At 40.2% G+C, this 19,533-nt stretch overlaps 1 protein-coding gene across 1 annotated transcript in view; it reads left to right on the plus strand.

The window, feature by feature from the left end:
* The window catches only part of B4GALT1 (beta-1,4-galactosyltransferase 1), a 98,881-nt gene that overhangs the window by 58,611 nt on the left and 20,737 nt on the right, over positions 1-19,533 (plus strand). Inside the window, exon 2 of the mRNA XM_077147951.1 lies at positions 16,338-16,573. Coding sequence (XP_077004066.1) covers positions 16,338-16,573 — 236 coding nt within the window. The remainder of the gene's footprint in view (positions 1-16,337; positions 16,574-19,533) is intronic.

Below are 19,533 nucleotides of genomic sequence, written 5' to 3' on the forward strand. Positions count from 1 at the left end.
ATCAGTCATTAAGAAGCTCCCCAAAAAGAAAAATCCAGGACCAGATGGCTTCACATGTGAATTCTACCAAACATCCCAGAAAGAATTAGTACCATTCCTGCTCAAACTCTTCAAAAAAATTGAAGAGGAGGGAAAGCTTCCTAACTCATTCTACGAAGCCAACATCACCCTCATACCAAAGCCAGACAAAGATATTACAAAAAAAGGAAACTACAGACCAGTCTCTCTAATGAATATAGATGGAAAAATCCTCAAAAAAAATTCTAACAAATCAAATCTAGCAGCACATTAAAAGAATTATGCACCATGACCAATTCAGGATTCATCACAGGTATGCAAGGATGGTTCAACATAAGAAAATCAATTAATGTAATACACCATGACCAAGTAGGATTCATCCCAGGTATGCAAGGATGGTTCAACATAAGAAAAATCAATTAATGTAATACATCATATCAACAAATCAAAGCAAAAAAACCATATGATCTTCTCAATTGATGCAGAAAAGGCATTTGACAAAATTCAACATCCTTTCCTGTTGAAAACACTTCAAAGGATAGGAGTAGAAGGGACCTTCCTCAGCATGCTAAAGGGAATATATGAAAAACCCACAGCTAACATCATCCTCAATGGGGAGAAAATGAAAACTTTCCCCCTAAGATCAGGAACAAGACAAGGATGTCCACTATCATTGTTATTCAACATTGTGTTGGAAGTTCTAGCCAGAGCAATTAGACAAGAAAAAGAAATGCAAGACATCAAAATTGGAAAGGAAGAAGTAAAACTCTCACTGTTTGCAGATGTTATGATACTATATGTCGAAAACTCCAGAAAATCCACAGCAAAACTACTAGAGCTAATAAATGAGTTCAGCAAAGTGGCAGGTTACAAGATCAACACTCAAAAATCATATTTTATACACTAGTAATGAACAATATGATGGAGAAATCAAGAAAAAAATTCCATTTACAATTGCAACCAAGACAATAAAATATCTAGGAATAAATTTAACTAAAGAGACAAAAGACCTATGCAAAGAAAACTATAAGAAAAAAGAAATCACAGAAGATCTAAGTAAATGGAAGGGCATACTGTGTTCATGGATTGCAAGACTAAATATAGTTAAGATGTCAATTCTACCTAAATTGATTTACAGATTCAATGCAATACCAATTAAAATCTCCAAAACATACTTTTCAGAAATAGAAAAACCAATAAGCAAATTTATCTGGAATGGCAGGGTGCCCTGATTGGCTAAAAGTTTCTTGAGAAAGACAAATGACTCACGCTACCTGACTTTAAGGCGTATTATGAAGCTACAGTGTCAAAACAGCATGGTACTGGCATAAAGATAGATAAACTGATCAATGGAATAGAATAGGGTGTTCAGATATAGACCCTGTCGTCTGTGGACAATTGATCTTTGATAAGGCAGTCAAACCAACTCACCTGGGGCAGAACAGTCTCTTCAATAAATGGTGCGTAGAGAACTGGATATGCAAAAGAATGAAAGAGGATCCATATCTCACACCCTATACAAAAATTAACTCAAAATGGATCAAAGACCTAAACATTAGATCTCAGGCCGTAAAACTGTTAGAAGAAGATGTAGGAAAATGTCTTATAAATCTTATAATAGGAGGCAGTTTCCTAGAGCTTATACCCAAAGCACAAGCATTGAAGAAAGAAAGAAAGAAATGGGAACTCCTCAAAATTAGCACTTTTGTGCATCAGAGAAGCTTGTCAAGAAAGTAAAAAGACAGCCTATACAATGGGAGATAATATTTGGAAATTACATATTAGATAAAGGTCTAATATTCAGAATATACAAAGAGATTATTCAACTCAACAACAAAAAGACAGACAATTCAATTACAAAATGGGCAAAAGACTTAAACAGACACTTCTCAGAAGAGGAAATACTAATGGCCAAAAGGCACATGAACAGATGCTGAACTTCTCTGTCTATTAGGGAAATGCAAATCATAATCACAATGAGATATTATCTCACACCCACCCGAATGGCCATTATCAATAAAACAAAAAACCACAAGTGCTGGAGAGGATGCGGAGAAAGAGGCCCAGTTATCACTGGTGGTGGGAATGTCAAATGATACAACTGCTGTGGAAGGCAGTTTGGTGGTTCCTCAGGAAGCTGAGTATAGAATTGCCATTTGACCCAGCAATACCATTGCTAGGTATCTACTCAGAGGACATGAGGGCAAGGACACAAACAGACATTTGCACACCAGTGTTTATAGCAGCATTATTTACAATTGCCAAGAGATGGAAACAGCCAAAATGTCCATCAGCAGACTACTGGCTAAACAAGCTGTAGTATATACATATGATGGAATATTATGCAGCTGTAAGACAGAATAAAATTATGAAATATGTAACAACATGGATGGTCCTTAAGGACATTATGCTGAATGGGATTACCCAGAAACAAAAGGACAAATACGGTATGGCTTCACTGATATGGACTGACATTAGTGAATGAACTTGGAGAACTTCAGTTGGTAACAGAGACCATCAGGACATAGTAATAGGGTAAGAAATTGGATAGTTGGAGCTGAAGGGATAGAAATTGTACAACAGGACTGATTGTAAAAATTCAGAAATGGATAGCACAATACTACCTGACTATAATACAATAAAGTTAGAACATTGAATGAAGCTGCATGTGAGAATGATAGAGGGAGGAGGGCTGGGGCACAAATGAAATCAGAAAGAAAGATAGATGATAAAGACTGAGATGGTATAATCTAGGAATGCCTAGAGTGTATAATGATAGTGACTAAAGTACAAATTTAGAAATGTTTTTGCATGAGGAAGAACAAAGGAATGTCAATACTGCAGGTTGTTGAAAATAGATGGTAATTCATATTTTAAAATTTTAACTTATGTGTGAGACTAAAGCAAAAATGTTTATTTGGTACAAAACTTATATTTTAACTAGTGCATTTCCTAATATAACTTATGTAGATAGCTTAATTGCACACCATAAGACATGGAACCTTGAATAGAGAATAAGATTTTGTAGGTTTGTCCAGAGTGATGTCCCAATAAATCCCAGAGTGATTTGAACAGTGAATAAAGAAGTATTTGGAGAATGACATAGCCACGAGAAGCAGAGTCCACCAGCTAGCAGCCTTTGGAGATGAAGAAGGAAAATGCCTCCTGGGGAGCTTCATGAAACAGGAAGCCAGGAGAGAAAGTAGCAGATGATGCCTTGCTTGCCATGTGCCCTACCAATCGAGAGAGAAACTGTGACTGTGTTTGCCATGTGCCTTTCCAGATGAGAGAGAAACCCTGAACTTCATCGGCCTTCTTGAACCAAGGTATCTTTCCCCAGATGCCTTTGATTGGACATTTCTATAGACTTGTTTTAATTGGGACAATTTTCTTGGACTTAGAACTGTAAACTAGCAACTCATTAAATTCCCCTTGTTAAAAGCCATTCCGTTTCTGGTATATTGCATTCCGCAGCTAGCAAACTAGAACAGAAGGCAATTATTAGAGGCAACAACCAGCGAAACGAAGTTACCCACTAAGTTGAAGTAAGAACACTGAAGGAGAACATGAAGAGCCAAAGACAATTGCACCTCTCGTCCCAGTTTCACTGGCAAGAAGCTATGCTCACCCTTGTAGAGGTCACTGCCCCTCGCCGCTACTCAGCTAACTCTCACTAGTCTCTCAAGTTGGAAGTGTGGACTTCTTGCCATGGCCACGGCCATCATCTTGGTCCAAGCCATTCTCTTCTCACATCTGCACAGCTACAATATCCTCCTACCTGGTCTCCCTGCCTTCACTATTGGGTCCCCTCAATTCTCTCCTCAGATACCTGAGTGAACTTTAAAAACCAATATATAATTCCACTCCTAGTTATATACACAAAAGAACTGAAAGCAGGAAACCAGATTTTTGTACATGAATGTTCATAGCAGTATTATTCACAATAGCCAAAAAGTAGAAACAAACCAACTGTCCATAGACAGATGAATGGATAATAAAAGAATGTTGCATAAAAAAAAAAAAAAAGAAGTATTTGCAAAGTCCCCTTGTGGAAATGGCGAGAAGGGGAAAATTCAGCTTCTCAAAGTGGAGAATTTTCGACATTCTCACAAGCAGTGTGGACAACTAAAGCAATAGGCTGAGCTCGAACCCTGAGCTTAGTTCATATGCAACTTAACCCCACGAAGGACAGGTCAAGTCTACTTAAAATTAGGCCTAAGAGTCACCCCCAAGAGAATGTCTTTTGCTGCTCAGATGTGGCCTCTCTCTCCCAGCCAACACAATAAGCAAACTCACTTTCTCTAAGTGGGACATGACTCCCAGGGGTGTGGACCTTCCTGGCAATGTGGAACATGAATCCTAGAATGAGCTGGGACTCAGCATCAAGGGATTGAGAAAACCTTCTCGACCAAAAGGGGGAAGAGTGAATGAGACAAAATAAAGTGTCAATGACTGAGAGATTCCAAACAGAGTCAAGAGGTTATCCTGGAGGTTTTTCTTATGCATTAAATAGATATCACCTTGTCAGGAGATGTAATGCAGAGGCTGGAGGGAACTGCCGGAAAATGTAGAGCTGTGTTCCAGTAGTCATGTTTCTTGAAGATGATTGTATAATGATATAGCTTTCACAATGTAACTGTGTGATTGTGAAAACCTTGTGTCTGATGCTCCTTATATCTACCTTATCAACAGATGAGTAAAACATATGGAATAAAAATAAATAATAGGGGGAACAAATGTTAAAGTAAATTTAGTTGATTGAAATGCTAGTGGTCAGTGAAAGGTGAGGGGTATGGTATGTAGGAATTTTTTTTCTGTTTTCTTTTTATTTCTTTTTCTTAATTGATGCAAATGTTCTAAGAAATTACAATGATGATGAATATACAACTATGTGATGATATCATGAATTACTGATTATATATGTAGAATGGAATGATAATATGTTAAGAATGTTTATGTTTGTTTGTTGTTATATGTTTTTAAAAATTAATAAAAAATAATCAGTGGGCCATAGGTTTCGTGGTCTCTTTCTGCACTCTCGATTCGTTTCTGTTGGTCAGTGTTTCTGTCTTTGTGCCAGTACCATGCTGTTTTGACCACTGTGGCTTTATAATAGGTTTTGAAGTCAGGGAGTGTTAATTTTCCCACTTTGTACTTCTGTTTTAGGATGCTTTTAGCTGTTTGGGGTCTCTTTCCGTTCCAGATGAATTTGATAGTTAGCTTTTCCAAATCTTTAAAGTAGCTTGTTGGAATTTTGATTGGTACTGTGTTGAGTCCGTAGATCAATTTGGGAAGAATTGACACCTTAACTGTATTTAACCTTCCTATCCATAAGCAAGGAATGTCTTTCCACCTATTTGATCTCCTTTGATTTCTTTTAGCAATGTTATGTAGTTTTCTGTGTACAAGTCCCTAGTTAAGGTCATTCCTAAGTATTTGATTCTTTTAGTTGCTGTTTCTTTATTTTTTTGTCTTTAGTAGTTTATTTTTTTGAACATAACAACATACAAACACAAACATTCTTACCATATGTTCATTCTGTTCTTGGTGTACAATCAGTAATTCGCAATATCATCACATAGTTGTATATTCATCACCATGATAATTTCTTAGAACAGTTGCATCAATTCAGAAAAAGAAATAAAAAGAAAAAAACTCATTCATACCATATCCCTTACCCCTCCCCCTTATTGATTGCTAGTATTTCCACCTATCCAATATATTTTAGCCTTTGTTTCCCCTATTTTTTCCTATAACCTTTATCACTCCCTTTTCACTGATCACTAGCATTTCAATCAAGTAAATTTATTTTAATATTTGTTCCCCTATTATTTATTTTTAACCCATGTGTTTTACTCATCTGTCCATACCATAGAGAGAAGAAGCATCAGACACAAGGTTTACACAATCACACAGTCACATTGTGAAAGCTATATCATTATACAACCATCTTCAGGAAACATGGCTACTGGAACACAGCTCTACATTTTCAGGCAGTTCCCTCCAGCCTCTCCAATATACCCTAACTAAAAAGGTGATATCTATATAATGTGTAAGAATAACATCCAGGATAACCTCTTGACTCTGTTTTGAATTTCCCAGCCATTGACACTTTATTTTGTCTCGTTTCTCTCTTCCCCCTTTTGGTCTAGAAGGTTTTCTCATTTCCTTGATGCTGAGTCCCAGCTCATTCTAGTATTTCTGTCCCATATTGCCAGGAAGGTTTACACCCGTGGGAGTCATGTCCCACGTAGAGAGGGCAAGGGCAGTGAGTTTGCTTGTCATGTTGGCTGAGAGAGAGAAGCCACATCTAAGCAACACAAGAGGTTCTCTCAGGGTAACTCTTAGGCCTAATTTTAAGTAGGCTTAGCCTATTCTTTGCAGGAATAAATTTCATATGAACAAACCTCAAGATTGATGGCTTGGCTTATTGCTTTGGTGAGAATATCAGGAATTCTCCACATGGGGAAGTTGAATTTTCCCCCTTTCTCACCCAATGGGACTTTGCAAATATTTTTTTATTCACTGTTCAAATCACTCTGGGATTTATCAGGGCATCACTCTGGACAAACCTACAAATTCTCATGCCCTACTCGAGGTTCCATGTACTTAGGGTGTTCAGTTAAACTGTCCACATAAGTTATATTAGGAAATGCACTAGTCAAATTATGAATTGTGTACCAAATGAACATTTTTTGCTTTAGTCTCACAGAAGTTAAAATTTTAAAATATGAATTACCATCTATTTTCAACACCCTGCAATGGTGACATTCCTTTGTTTTAGTTGCTATTTTGAATGGAATTTTTTCCTGAATTGACTCCTCAGCTAGGTCATTGCTTTTGTATAGAAATGTTACTGATCTTCTTCTTTGTTTCAAAATATTTTTAATTACAATGTCAATACCATATCATTAAGGGAGAACAAGATTAAATCCCATTATAAAGACTAAACTCTAAATAAATCAATTTCACTCAAAATTGTGATAGTAAATTTGAATTTAATTAAGGAGGTAGTGAGTGAATATTATATGAATGACCATTTTGTATTCAGTGTTTGGAATGATTTTGTGATGCTATGGAAACAGTACTGTGTTTGGATTTAAGTTTTGCACATGAGCTCCTTCACCTAGGAACTCTGAAGACTATCCTTTAGTCAAGCTTAATGCTATTTAGAAAGCACTTACTTGTCTCTGGTTAAAACATTGAATAAATTCCCACATAGATGATATTCCTAAAGTTGCACTACAGTGTGAGTTCTCTTCTGTTTTCTAAGGTTAGAAAAATGGGTGAAGACTTTCTGACATAAATAACATTTGTAAGTTTTCTCTCCAATGTGAGTTCTCTCATGTTTTTTCAGGTTAGAACTTCGAGTTAAGACTTTTTCACATAGATGGCATTCATAAAGTTTCTCTCCTCTGTGAATTCATCTGTTTTCTCAGGTGAGCACATTCACTGATGGTCTTACCACATAGAAGACATGCATAGGGTTTCTCTCCAGTGTGAGAGGTCTCATGTAGTCTAAGATTAGAGTAACAGGCAAAGATTTTCCCACAGAGATAACATTCATAAGGTTTCTATCCAGTGTGAATTCTCTCATGTTTTCTAAGGGCACACCTTGAGTGAAGGCTTTTCCACATAGATGGCATTCATAACATTTCCCTCCAGTGTGAATTCTCTCATATTTTCTAAGATAAGAACCAAGAGTGAAAGCTTTCCCACATAGATGGCACTCTTACAGTTTCTCTCCTGTGTGAGATCTTTCATGTTATCTCAGCTGGGCACATTGAGTGAAGGCTTTTCCATATAGATGGCATTCATAGGGTTTCTCTCCAGTGTGAGTGTTCTCATGTAGTCTAAGGCCAGAATATTGAGTGAAGGCTTTACCATATAGATGACAGTCCAAGGTTTTCTCTCCAGTGTGAGTGTTCTCATTTTTCTAAGGCCAGAATGTATCCAGAATGGTCCTCACTTCCTGAGTGAATTCTGTAACTACATCTTTCAAGTTCACTAATTCTTCTATCACCTAAGTTCACCATATGCCTAAGCCATTTGCAGGCAATAACAGGATCAGTGAGTGCATTATTTCTCCAAAGAGGACATGAACTGAATGAGAAAAAAACTCTCTCAGCTCTCCAGTGAATTCAGAGACTTAATGGAGTCTGGAACATACTTGTGCTGGAAAGATTGATGAAGGATCACTATCCCAGAGGCCAGGATAAATATAACTTTAGCTCAGATCCTTGAATATCTTTTAAATGAGGTTAGAATAACCATGCCCATCCATTTATACCTGAGTTCACATAAACAATGTTGTATTAATGTGCTTGGAGAATAACATATATTTAATCTTCAAATTAACCATATTGATTGAGGCAGATTTACTGATGCACCCTCACCAAATTCCAGTCCAATTCCACTTTTTCACTCTAGAAAAAGTGCCATTTTTATGGAGGACTCTCCTTTAATGCACTTGACAGTGTCATCAGTCATGAATATGGCCCAAGTACTCCCAGAGCTATGGGTGCCTCCTCTGTGTGTTACTGATTTTTTTTTTTTTTTTTTTAACATGGGCAGGCACTGGGAATCGAACCTCGGTCCTCTGGCATGGCAGGTAAGCGTCCTTGCCTGCTGAGCCACCGTGGCCTGCCCGTGTTACTGATTTTTGCACATTAATTTTATATCCTGCCACCTTGCTGAATTTATTTATTAGTTCAAGTAACTTTGCTGTAGATTTCTCAGGATCTTCCAAGTATAGTATCATATCATCTACAAGTAATGAGAGTTTTATTTCTTCATTTTCAATTTGGATGCCTTTTATTTCTTTGTCCTGACTGATTGCTCTAGCTAGAACTTCAAGCACAGTGTTGAATAATAGTGATGACAGTTGGCATCATTGTCTTGTACCTGTTCTTATGGGGAAAGCTTTCAGTCTCTCTCCATTGAGGATGTTGCTGGTCGGTTTTTCATATATTCCCTTTATCATATTGAGGTAGTCACCTGTGATTCCTATCTTTTGGGTTGTTTTTATCAGAAAAGGATGCTGAATTATGTCAGGTACTTTTTCAGCATCAATTGAGATGATCATATATTTTTCCCTTTTGATTTGTTAATGTGTGCTATTACATTAATTGATTTTCTTGTATTGAACCATCCTTGCATTCCTGGTATAAACCCCATTTGGTCATGGTGTATAATTCTTCTAATGTGCTCTTTGATTCGATTTGCTGATATTTTATTGACAATTTTTGCATCTATGTTCATTAGGGAAATTGACCTGTAGTTTTCCTTTCTTATAGCATCTTTACCCAGTTTTGGTAGTAAAATGATATTGGTGTCATAAAATCATTTTTCTTTTATTTCTTCAGGGTCTGTGGTAACGCACCCCTACTCATTTCTGATTTTGCTTATTTGCATCCTCTTCTCTTTTTTTCTTTGTTAGTCTTGCTAGTAGCCCATCAATTTTATTGATTTTCTCAAAGAACCAACTTTTGGTTTTATTGATTCTATTGTTCTTTTGTTCTCCCATTCAATTATCTCTGTTTTAATCTTTGTTACTTCTCTTCTCCTATTTGCTTTGGGGTTGCTTTACTGTTCTTTCTCAGGTTCCTCCAGGTGTGCTGTAAAGTTCTTGATTTTTGCCCTTTCTTGTTTTTTAACTTAGACATTTAGGGCAATGAAATTTCCTCTCAGCACAGCCTTTGCCACTTCCATAAGTTCTGATAAGTTGTATTCTCATTTTCATTCATCTCCAGATAGCTACTGATTTCTCTAATAATTTCTTCTTTGACCTACTGGTTGTTTAAGAGTGTATTATTTGGTCTCCATGTATTTGTGAATGTTCGTGTTCTTTGGTAATTATTGAGATCCAGCTTCATCCCATTGTGATCAGAGAAAGTGCTTTGAATAATTTCAACGTTTTAAAATTTTTTTTTTCTCATGCAACACGCAAGGGGTTTATTTACCACACGTGCGTGGGGCTCACTGAACACGCAGGAACAGAGAGCCCCGTGCCTGGGTTTGGGAAGCCTTTTAAGGGCCAGGATAAGGGGATGGGGTTTGAGGGTTGAACATGAGTTACAAGTTCTGCTTTATGCAGGAAGTAGATAACGAACAGTTTCACAACAAGTATTTCTGGCGCCAGGAGTCATGGGGGTTGGGAGAAGCAGATAACCACCCCGGAAGGTCCTGAGTTGTTTTTCTTAGCCTGATGGGGCCCATAACTCTTTCCTTTACAATCCTTCTTTACATAAGAAAAGTTAGCTACTGTTAAGTTTTATAAAATTCTTCTTTACATAAGAAAAGTTAGCTACTGTTAAGTTTCATAAAATCCTTCTTTACATTCCCCACTCCTTTTTGTACATATCTCTAATCTTAGAGATTTTCTGGGTTGTTTAATACTGAGTACTGTTGTCTGATGAGCATTAATTTGACATTTCCAATCTGCCTTTGTAAAAACTGTATAATTCTATTTAGAATATATGGTCCTATAGTTATTATTAAAAGTAACACAATTAAAGGCCCAGCGAGAGCAGATAATAGCATTGTCAACCAGGGGGACTTAGTAAACCAAGATTCAAACCACCCCTGTTGCGCCTCTCGTTCTTTTTGTCTTTCACGAAGGCACTCTCTGAGTTTTGTCATGGACTCTTTAACAACACCAGAGTGATCCGCATAGAAACAGCACTGTTCTTTTAAAGCTGCACATAGTCCCCCCTCTTTAAGGAAAAGTAAGTCAAGTCCTCGCCTATTTTGCAGAACTACTTCTGAAAGGGAGGTTAGAGAGTTCTGAAGGGCTGAGACAGATCTTTCTATTTCGTTTAAGTCTTGATCTATTGCGGCCTGTAATTGACTGGTTTGTTGATTGCTATGTACAATGGCAGCAGTCCCTGTGCCTATACCGGCAGCGGCGGTTACCCCCATAAGAACTGCCAGGGTTATTGAGATTGGTTCCCTTCTGTATCTGGTTTGGCTTAATAGTATAGTTTCTAATTCTGTCCCTGAATGATAGAGAATTTGGGGGTATATAGAAACCAACACACAATAGTTGACAGAGTTGTTAAAAACCTTTGTAGATACACAAGGGGTAATTCCAGTGTTACATGCCCACTTTAAACCTGGGGGAGGTTGAAGGAATTTATCATTATCTTGGGTTTGATTAATGGTGGCACATAAGATTTTAACATGGGGAGGAGAGTTACCTATACAAGTCCCTTGTCCCGTAACCTCAGACAGGGTGAGTTTATGGTCGCTGTCCCAGTCGCAAGACGTGCCATTAGGGAGGATGGTATATGACTTACTTATAGCTATTCCTTCATAATAGGGCGGCGAAGCCAACAGGCAAAGCCAGCATGACTGGGTGAGATTAGCTCGGGAGTGATTGAGGGCAGAAAAGGCTCCTAGAATTAGGTTGTATAATCGGTCGCCAGGAGTCTCTGGATTGTAGGGGGAAGTACTATTGGGAGTCGGAAGGGGGGAAGAAGTGGGAATTAGGGAGCTATTGCTAGGCCTTCCTGGGGGCGTAGGCTTCGCACGAGGCCCTGGGTTTTTCATAGTCAGAACAGGGTTGGGGCCTACCCTGATAGCTTTTTGGGGAATTTCTTCCTTTTTAATTAGTATTAGCTTCCCCCTGTCTGTGCCGGTTATTAAATTTTTTTTTTTTTTTGAGGATCTGTTTTTTGCCCCAGCATATGATCTATCCTGCAGTATGTCCTGTGCGCACTAGAGAAGAATGTATATAACCTTGTGTTTTAGGGTGCAATGGCCTATATATGTTTGTTAGGTCTAATTCGTTTATCAAGTTATTTAATGTGTCTTTTTCCTTGTTGATCTTCTGTCTGGTTGTTCTATCTACAGAGGAGAGTGGTGTATTGAAGTCTCCTACTATTGTTGAAACATCTATCGCTCTGTTCAGATTTGCCAATGTCTGTCTCATATACTTTGGAGCTCCTTGATTGGGAACATAAACATTTATGATTGTTTTATCTTCTTGGTGACCCTTTAATTAGTATATAGTGTCCTTCTTTGTCTCTTATGATGTCTTTACATTTAAAGTCTATTTTGTCCAATATTAGTATAACTACTTCTGCTTTCTTTTGGTTACAATTTGCATGGAAAATCTTTTTCTATCCTTTCACTTTCAAGCTATTTGTATCCTTGGTCTAAGATGAGTTTCTTGTAAGTAGTATATAAATTGGTTATATTTTTAAATCCATTCTGCCAATCTATAACCTTTAATTGGTGAGTTAAGTCCATTAACATTCTAAGTTATTACTTTAAAGGCAGTTCTTGAATCTACCATCTTATCCTTTGTTTTTTATTTGTCAGATTTATATATTATTTTCCCTTTCTTTCTTTTTATCCTTTAGTTACCCTTACTAATATTCTTCAAGACCTCCTCCAGACCTCCCTCTCCTGTCTTTTTTTTTTTCCAGCTGACAGAATTCCCTTTAGTATTTCTTGTAGGGCAAGTCTCTTGTTGACAGATTCTCTCAGCCTTTGTTTGTCTGTGAAAATTTTTATCTCTCCCTCACTTTTGAAGGACAACATAGCTAGATAAAGAGTTCTTGGCTGGAAAGGTTTCTCTTTCAGGCTCTTAAATATATCATACCATTGCCTTCTCACCTCCATGGTGTCTGTTGGGGAGTCCAAACTCAGTCTTATATAGTTTGCCTAGTATCTGAATTACTTTTCTCTTGCTGCTTTTAGGACTTTATGTTTCTCTTCAGCATTTGACAGTCTGATTAGTAGGTGTCTTGGAGTAGGCCCATTTGGATTTATTCTATTTGGGGTTCATTGGACTTCTTTGATCTGCATGTTTATCTTTTATAAGGGTTGCAATTTTTTCCCCATTATCTCTTCAACTAATCTTTCTAGCCCTTTATTCTTCTCTTCTCCTTCTAGGACACCGAAGATTCTTATATTTGTACTCTTTATTGTCCATCATTTTCCTGGGACCTAATTCCAGTTTTTCCATCTTTCTTGCCATGTGTTCTTTCGTGCACTTGAATTCAGTTGTCCTGTCCTCTAGCTTGCTTATTCTTTCTTTTGCCTCTTCAAATCTGCTGTTGTGTGTCTCTAGTTTATTTTTAATTTAGTCTATAGTATTTTTCATCTCTGTGAGATCTGCTGTTTTTCTGTTTATTCTTTCAAATTCTTCTTTATGCTCTTCTAATGTCTTGTTGCTATCCTTTATGTCATTAGCCAACCCACTGAATTTATGTAAGAGATTTGTGTAAACATCTTTGATTAGTTGTTCCGAATTCTGTGTCTCTTCCGTTCTTTTAATTTGGTCATTTGGCTGGGCCACATGTGGCTGCATTTTCATGTTCTTTGTGATTTTCTGTTGCCCTTGAAGCATTTGGTTATCTTGATAAGGTCAGTTTGAAAATTGATTTCCCTTACACATCTAAGGTTTTGTATTTGCTTGGTTTTGCATTGAAGGTCTTCTTTTGCACTGGGTTTGTCAGTAATTCCCCACCAAACCAAGGCCCCAACCTCATATAAGGGATACAACTCTACCTGAAGATCCATTAAAAGTTAACCAGTCAGTTTGCCAGGCTGCAATTTCTGCCACTTCCCAGCAAATGGTGCTCTTAGGCCACTTCTTCCCCTCAGGCCCACCTCTCCTCAACTGCACCTGGAAACCTGGTGTAATTTCATCCAGTGCTGCTGGTCTTGGTGTGCATTGAAAGCCCAGGGCTGGGGGTTGGGCAATGTCCACCTCAGCAGAGACCCCACTTGTGGGCCTGATGGGTCTGGTGGACTCCAAGCTTCTGCTTAGAATGACCTTGGGTTGTGGACTGGTTATTTCAACTGCCCCTGCTCACAGCCAATCCTGAAATGCCTGGCAGCTTGGGGCAGTGTAGGTTGTGCATGGTGCGTCTCACTTCCTTGTTCGTGCCTCTCAATCCATGCACTCCAGAGGTCTCTGAGCCTCCATGAGGAAAGGGAAGCAGTGTTGGGACCCAACGAGTTTCTTTTGTCAGCCAGTTGTCAGACCAGCTCCACTCTGTCTCCCCCTCCTCCCAGAGTGAGGGCCCCCCAGTCTCTGCCAAAAGTCCAGGTGCCCACAGTGACCCATTTCAGGGGTTGGGGGCAGGCACTGTGCACTTGCTGGATGGTCTCTTTACACAGGGAAAGCAGGTATGCTGGCTTCTGAGTACTCCACAGGAGCTCCCGGCTACAGAGCTGTGAGGGAAGATCTCCCAAGCTAGGTGCAGTGGTAGTCTGCAGTATAGGAGTGGCCCGCTACTTTGGGAGCCGCATTTTCCTATGCACTGCTGCTTGTCACGACAGAGGTCACTCACCCTGTTCTCCAAATCCCAATTTCTCCACTTTTTCATCCAGGACCTCTCTATGTAGTGTAGAAGACCCTCTCTGGTCACTCGCACCCTGAAACTGTAGTCCTGGTCGTTTTTCTGTCACTTTGCTTATTGCTCCATGGAGCAGGGGTGAACTCAGCCTATCCTATTCTACCATCTTTCCAGAAGACCCCCTTGAACTAGGTTTTGAAGGATGTGTAGTTAACTGGTAGGGGAAAGAGGGAAAGAAAGGTATTTTTGGCAAAGGGAAAAGTGTGGACCTAGGCATGGTTTATAAGAATGAGGAGGGAAGTAGACAGGCCTGAGACTAAAGGGCCTTGTTGGCAAGCTAAGGGGCCAAAGATTTACCTTGGCAGTAGTAAGGAGTGATATGATCAGAGCTGTGAACTAATGGGAATAGGTCTTATAGTGATGGGGCTGGGTCAGTGATGGAGGGAAGGTGAGAAGAGTGTACGGGGGAGGGAAGAAGAGGAGGAGGCTGTATAAGCCCCTTACCTTCTGCCAGGCAGGAGGAGCAAGTGTCTGAGCCTCTTCTGGTCCCTGGAAACTAGGGCTTCTTGGTGAGCTACATCTTGCAAAACAAACAGGGTGGGTGCACTGGGCCTCAGGTGGATTCTCACCAGCCCATTTCAGGTGTACTTTGCTAAGAACTATAATCAGCATTCATGCCTCTGTTCCTGTGGCTAGTTTGCCTTACAAGCAAAGCTGGATACACTAGTGTCATGATAACCAAAGTGTGTTCCCTGACAAAATGATTCTATGGCCAAACAAGTTTGGTAAATGGTGAATTAAATAAAGTGAAGGGGGTGTTGTGATTGTATAGCTTCTCAGAGACTTCGGTGTGTGTCGTGACTTTCCAGAAGCAGGATTTAGTATGCAGAGCTTGCATCTTTATTGGACCAGAGGATGTATTTTTCCTTTGAGCATCTTGTTGGGACTAATATTTCCTGGAACCCACCTTGTCTTTCAGGGAATACTGGGTGCCATGGGTTTGAGTCTTGCTTTATCGCTGGCCAGTTATAGTTCTCCTGCCTCACATGTGTGCCAGATGAGGGACAGTTCTCAAGGAGGGCACCCCCTCTCTTTGCTGTACCTATTTCTACTTATGAGACAAGGCCTTCCTTGTCTGTGTTGGGACCTTGGCCTCTCCCCTCCCCTTACTTCTAACCTGCGACTACCTCAAAATCCACATCCAAATCTCACAATTTTTCCATCTAAGCCAAGTGCCCTCTTTAGTTATTTCTCTCATTTGGATCGCCACTCCTGCAGACCCAGATATTATGGGGACTTCCCTAACTCTTCCTCCCTTTTTCATCCTGTTTGACTACACTGTAACTAAGCATTCCTTGGTGTTCTTTCTGGCTGTTTTTTCTCTCTCTTTCCCTGTCTCCTCTGGGGTCTTCTACCTCTAGCCCCTCCTCATCGAGTTTGCTTTACCTGTGCATCACATCTCTTCCTGAAACATGGGTTACTCATGCCTCTTTCCCTGCAACTTGATTTGAGGCTGAGTTCCTCACCTTGGCATTCCTGACACACCACCTCCCCAAAATGCACACATGTGTGTGCACACACACAACATTCCCCAACTTAGGTTAGGTTCAGAGAACAGGAATCACTTATCTAAGGTCACACAGCTGAAAGTGCGAGAGCTAGGCTCAACCTCAAGACTTCTGTGGAGTGCTTTCTCATCCATGACCTCTGATCTTTACAACAACTCGGTGAGGAAGTCTGAGCAGGAATTATTATCCCTGTGTCCATTTTACAGGTGAGAAACACAGGGTCTGCGGGGTGGTAGGTCCTGGGTAGGTGAGTGCTGGATAGGGTCACCAACTGTCCTGGTTTGTCCGGGACTGAGGCGTTTCTTGGGATGCAAGACTTTCAGTTCTAAGGTTTTCCTGGGATGGTTGGTTACTCCCCTGCAGCTGCAGCCTGGCTAGCCAACATGGCACATAGTGCATTCCATGGTCTGCTAATTTCTCCTTTCCTCCACCTCTCTAGTGGGCCCCATGCTGATTGAGTTTAATATACCCGTGAATCTGGAGCTTGTGGCGAAGGAGAACCCGGAGGTGAAGGTTGGCGGCCGCTACACCCCCAAAAATTGCATCTCTCCTCACAAGGTGGCCATCATCATTCCATTCCGCAACCGGCAGGAGCACCTCAAGTACTGGCTGTATTACTTACACCCGATTCTGCAGCGCCAGCAGTTGGACTATGGCATCTATGTTATTAACCAGGTGAGGTCTGGGAAGATGGAGAGAGGGAGGGCTTGAGCTTATGTGTGCATGTGTGCAGGTGTGTGGGTCATGGGAGGGGGCATGGGGAGCAATTTCATGAATACCAGCATTTTACAGTGAGGAGCCAACCTTACCATCACCACTGCCACCATCCTTATTTAACTGTGCCAATGCACTAAACATCATACTTTGTGCTCGTTGCTCTTAACTCTGTTTGTCAAGGGAAACTGCTGGGGTGGTTTGTTTTGGACGTACGCTTTTAGAAAAGTAAAAAAAAAAAAATCAACCTTAATTCTTCTAAAGTGAAGCATTGATGATATTTCCTATCTTTGAGAGCTGTATGTTTTCTTTCTTTCTTTTTTTTTAAACACTCATTTTGATATCAGACTTTGGGCAACTTGGAAGCTTATCTAGTCTAACTCTGCATCTTTTGGGGCACCCACAGGAGATGGCATCTTTAGTACAGGCCGCATGCCCACATGCCAGCCTCCAGCGAAATGTCTGGGGAAGTCTGATTTGTGGGCCATCTGAGAGTCACGTGGACAGAGTCAGGTCTGAGAAATGAGAGCTTCTCCATACCTATCTGGTCTGCAGGTATGTCGGGCTTTAGCCCTGCTTAGGAAGCTAAAGCTGAAGCTGCACCAGCCTTTATCACCACGACCTGGAGAACAAGATTGACCTAAGAGGAATTTTTATTGAAATTACCTCACTTCTAGTTTGTTTGAGGAACATTATTATTTTCTCAAGAGCTTAACTTTGGAATTTCATGCTTATCCCAAATGCCTAAGTTCATGTCTTTAGTGGTAATTTATGTAAACTGTAACCTCCTAGGTACAAATCACACATTTCTCTATGTACCAAATACCATTGAAATCCACTTGAAGAGACAAAGTATACCCATTTCTAAAAGGCCCACTGTCCATTTCATTTCAAGACAAACTCTGGATCTGCTTGAGATAGCGAACATTATTGGCAGTTTACAGCTGCCATCAAAGATGAGGGAATTTGTGTGACTTGAGAGGGAAGCTGGAACAACAGTTTCTGTCCGTCAGCATTTCTGAGGACTTTATTGCACTAATTGCTGCAGAAAGATTCTAAAGAACTAAAGTATAAAGGTCCAGGCCTACCTGTCCTGAACTTCCACCTTCACATATGGCAAGTAGGACCTTCCCCAAAACAAACTGGTAAAATCCCAGGTAGCATGCAATTGGATGGTGGCTGCCCAATGTTTTAGAGGAGCAGAGGGAGAGAGTAATGACCCCGAAGAGCCAGGATCTAAACTAGAATCTAAGGCTAGGGCCTGTTGGTGGGGACTTCAATGCCTAAATGAGCCTTGCGTGTTCCTGGAGAACAAGATGACCACTGTGGGAGGAAAGCAGCAGAGGTTGTAGGGCCAGGGGCTGGAGTTGAGCCTGTCAAGCGGGAAAAAGTAGAAGGAGCCCTGTTACAAGGAGGCTGAAGCTCAAGGCAGGAGAGCAGATGGAAGGCAAAACCCCTCAAGGTTGATTTTGATTCTCTCAGCCAGGTGAGGTACACACCCAGGCCCTGAGAAAATTGCAGGCAAGACAGCCAGGCAGTTGTGCATCCTCTTGGAAGAATTTTGGAGCATATAAGAGATAACAGGTAAATGTCATGCAAAATGCAGCCCATTTAATGGCCTCCTACAAATCTGCCTGAGTAGAAAATGGACAACAATGTGTCTGGGTGGCATATGGCTAGATTAACATATGTATTTGGGCAAAGAATATAGAAGAGAGTCAGTAATGAGGCTAAGTTCATGAATTCTAGTGACCATGATCAAGGAAGACTGGAGAGGAGAATGCAAATGTATAGATATGTTGTATTTTAGGTGAATATGAGATTCTCTCTTCATTTATAAAATCAAAACAAATACTGGACCAGTAAAATTTAGCTATCAGCTTAATTTCTATGACACAATTTACATAAATAGTCCCCAGGCTTCCAACAACAAGAGATTTCCAAATGTCCTTTCCCAGGGCCATGCTCCTGCCCTCCCCAGCCCAAGCTTGAAGGACATCCTGGCCTGGACTAGGGACACCCCCATCGTGGTGGCTAACACCGGATGGACACTGCCTATGTCAGCCTTCCTCCCAGAGTACGCTTTCCAGAGCAGAGCTCAGGCTAAATAGATTGGAGGTGTGTTGGATTAAACAACATGAAGCAGGTCTCATTCTTGCAGAACCTTCAGTACCCTGCTGCACATTGTGACCTTCAGGAGATGCATTCAGCTCACAGTCCTGTGTGGGTGTGACCAGAGAAGTGTTTTCCAAGAATCGTCTCAAGTGATGAATGCTCTGTAAATCACACTTTGGGGAGAGCAGGGCTAAATGAGCATCTCCTCCCCACCACCTCCTTACTTTTCCTTAGATACCAGGAATTCCCCTTGCTCCCCATCTCTCCTTTGCAGCTTAATTAACAGTGTCAGTGTCTTCTTTTTCATATACATACATAGGGAATATATATATATTTATATTGCCTCTTTCAAAGGTTAACTTTTTACCTAGGGTAATTCTTTTCCTTCTTTCTCCTTCTCCCAATTCATCTTACCTCTTCTGCTCCAACTCCACCCTGATTATTTTTTTTAGAAAAATGTAAAGTGTTGCCTGAATTTCCAGATAACCAAGTCAAGAGGAAATTGAAGTCTCCTCCACCCAGTCTCCTTTTACTCCAAGTAAAAGCTTATTAACTTCATAGTATTTCTAAGGAGCACATATTGAAGTAGTCATAAGAGACTCTAAAAAAGACGTAAAAAAGAAAGAGGAGGAAGGAGAAACATTTAGAGCACTCCCCATATGCAAATTAGGAACTTCCTGTATTCTCTGTTTCTTGGTTATTTTCTAGAAGAGGAAGAAAGGGATTTTGTAGCATCTGGCTTTGACTTTTCTGCATCGTTTGCTGGGCAGATTAACATTATGAGCTGATAAGCATCTACCCCTACC

The sequence above is a fragment of the Tamandua tetradactyla genome, chromosome 2 (assembly GCF_023851605.1).
Source record: "Tamandua tetradactyla isolate mTamTet1 chromosome 2, mTamTet1.pri, whole genome shotgun sequence".
In the NCBI taxonomy this organism is placed as follows: Eukaryota; Metazoa; Chordata; class Mammalia; order Pilosa; family Myrmecophagidae; genus Tamandua; species Tamandua tetradactyla.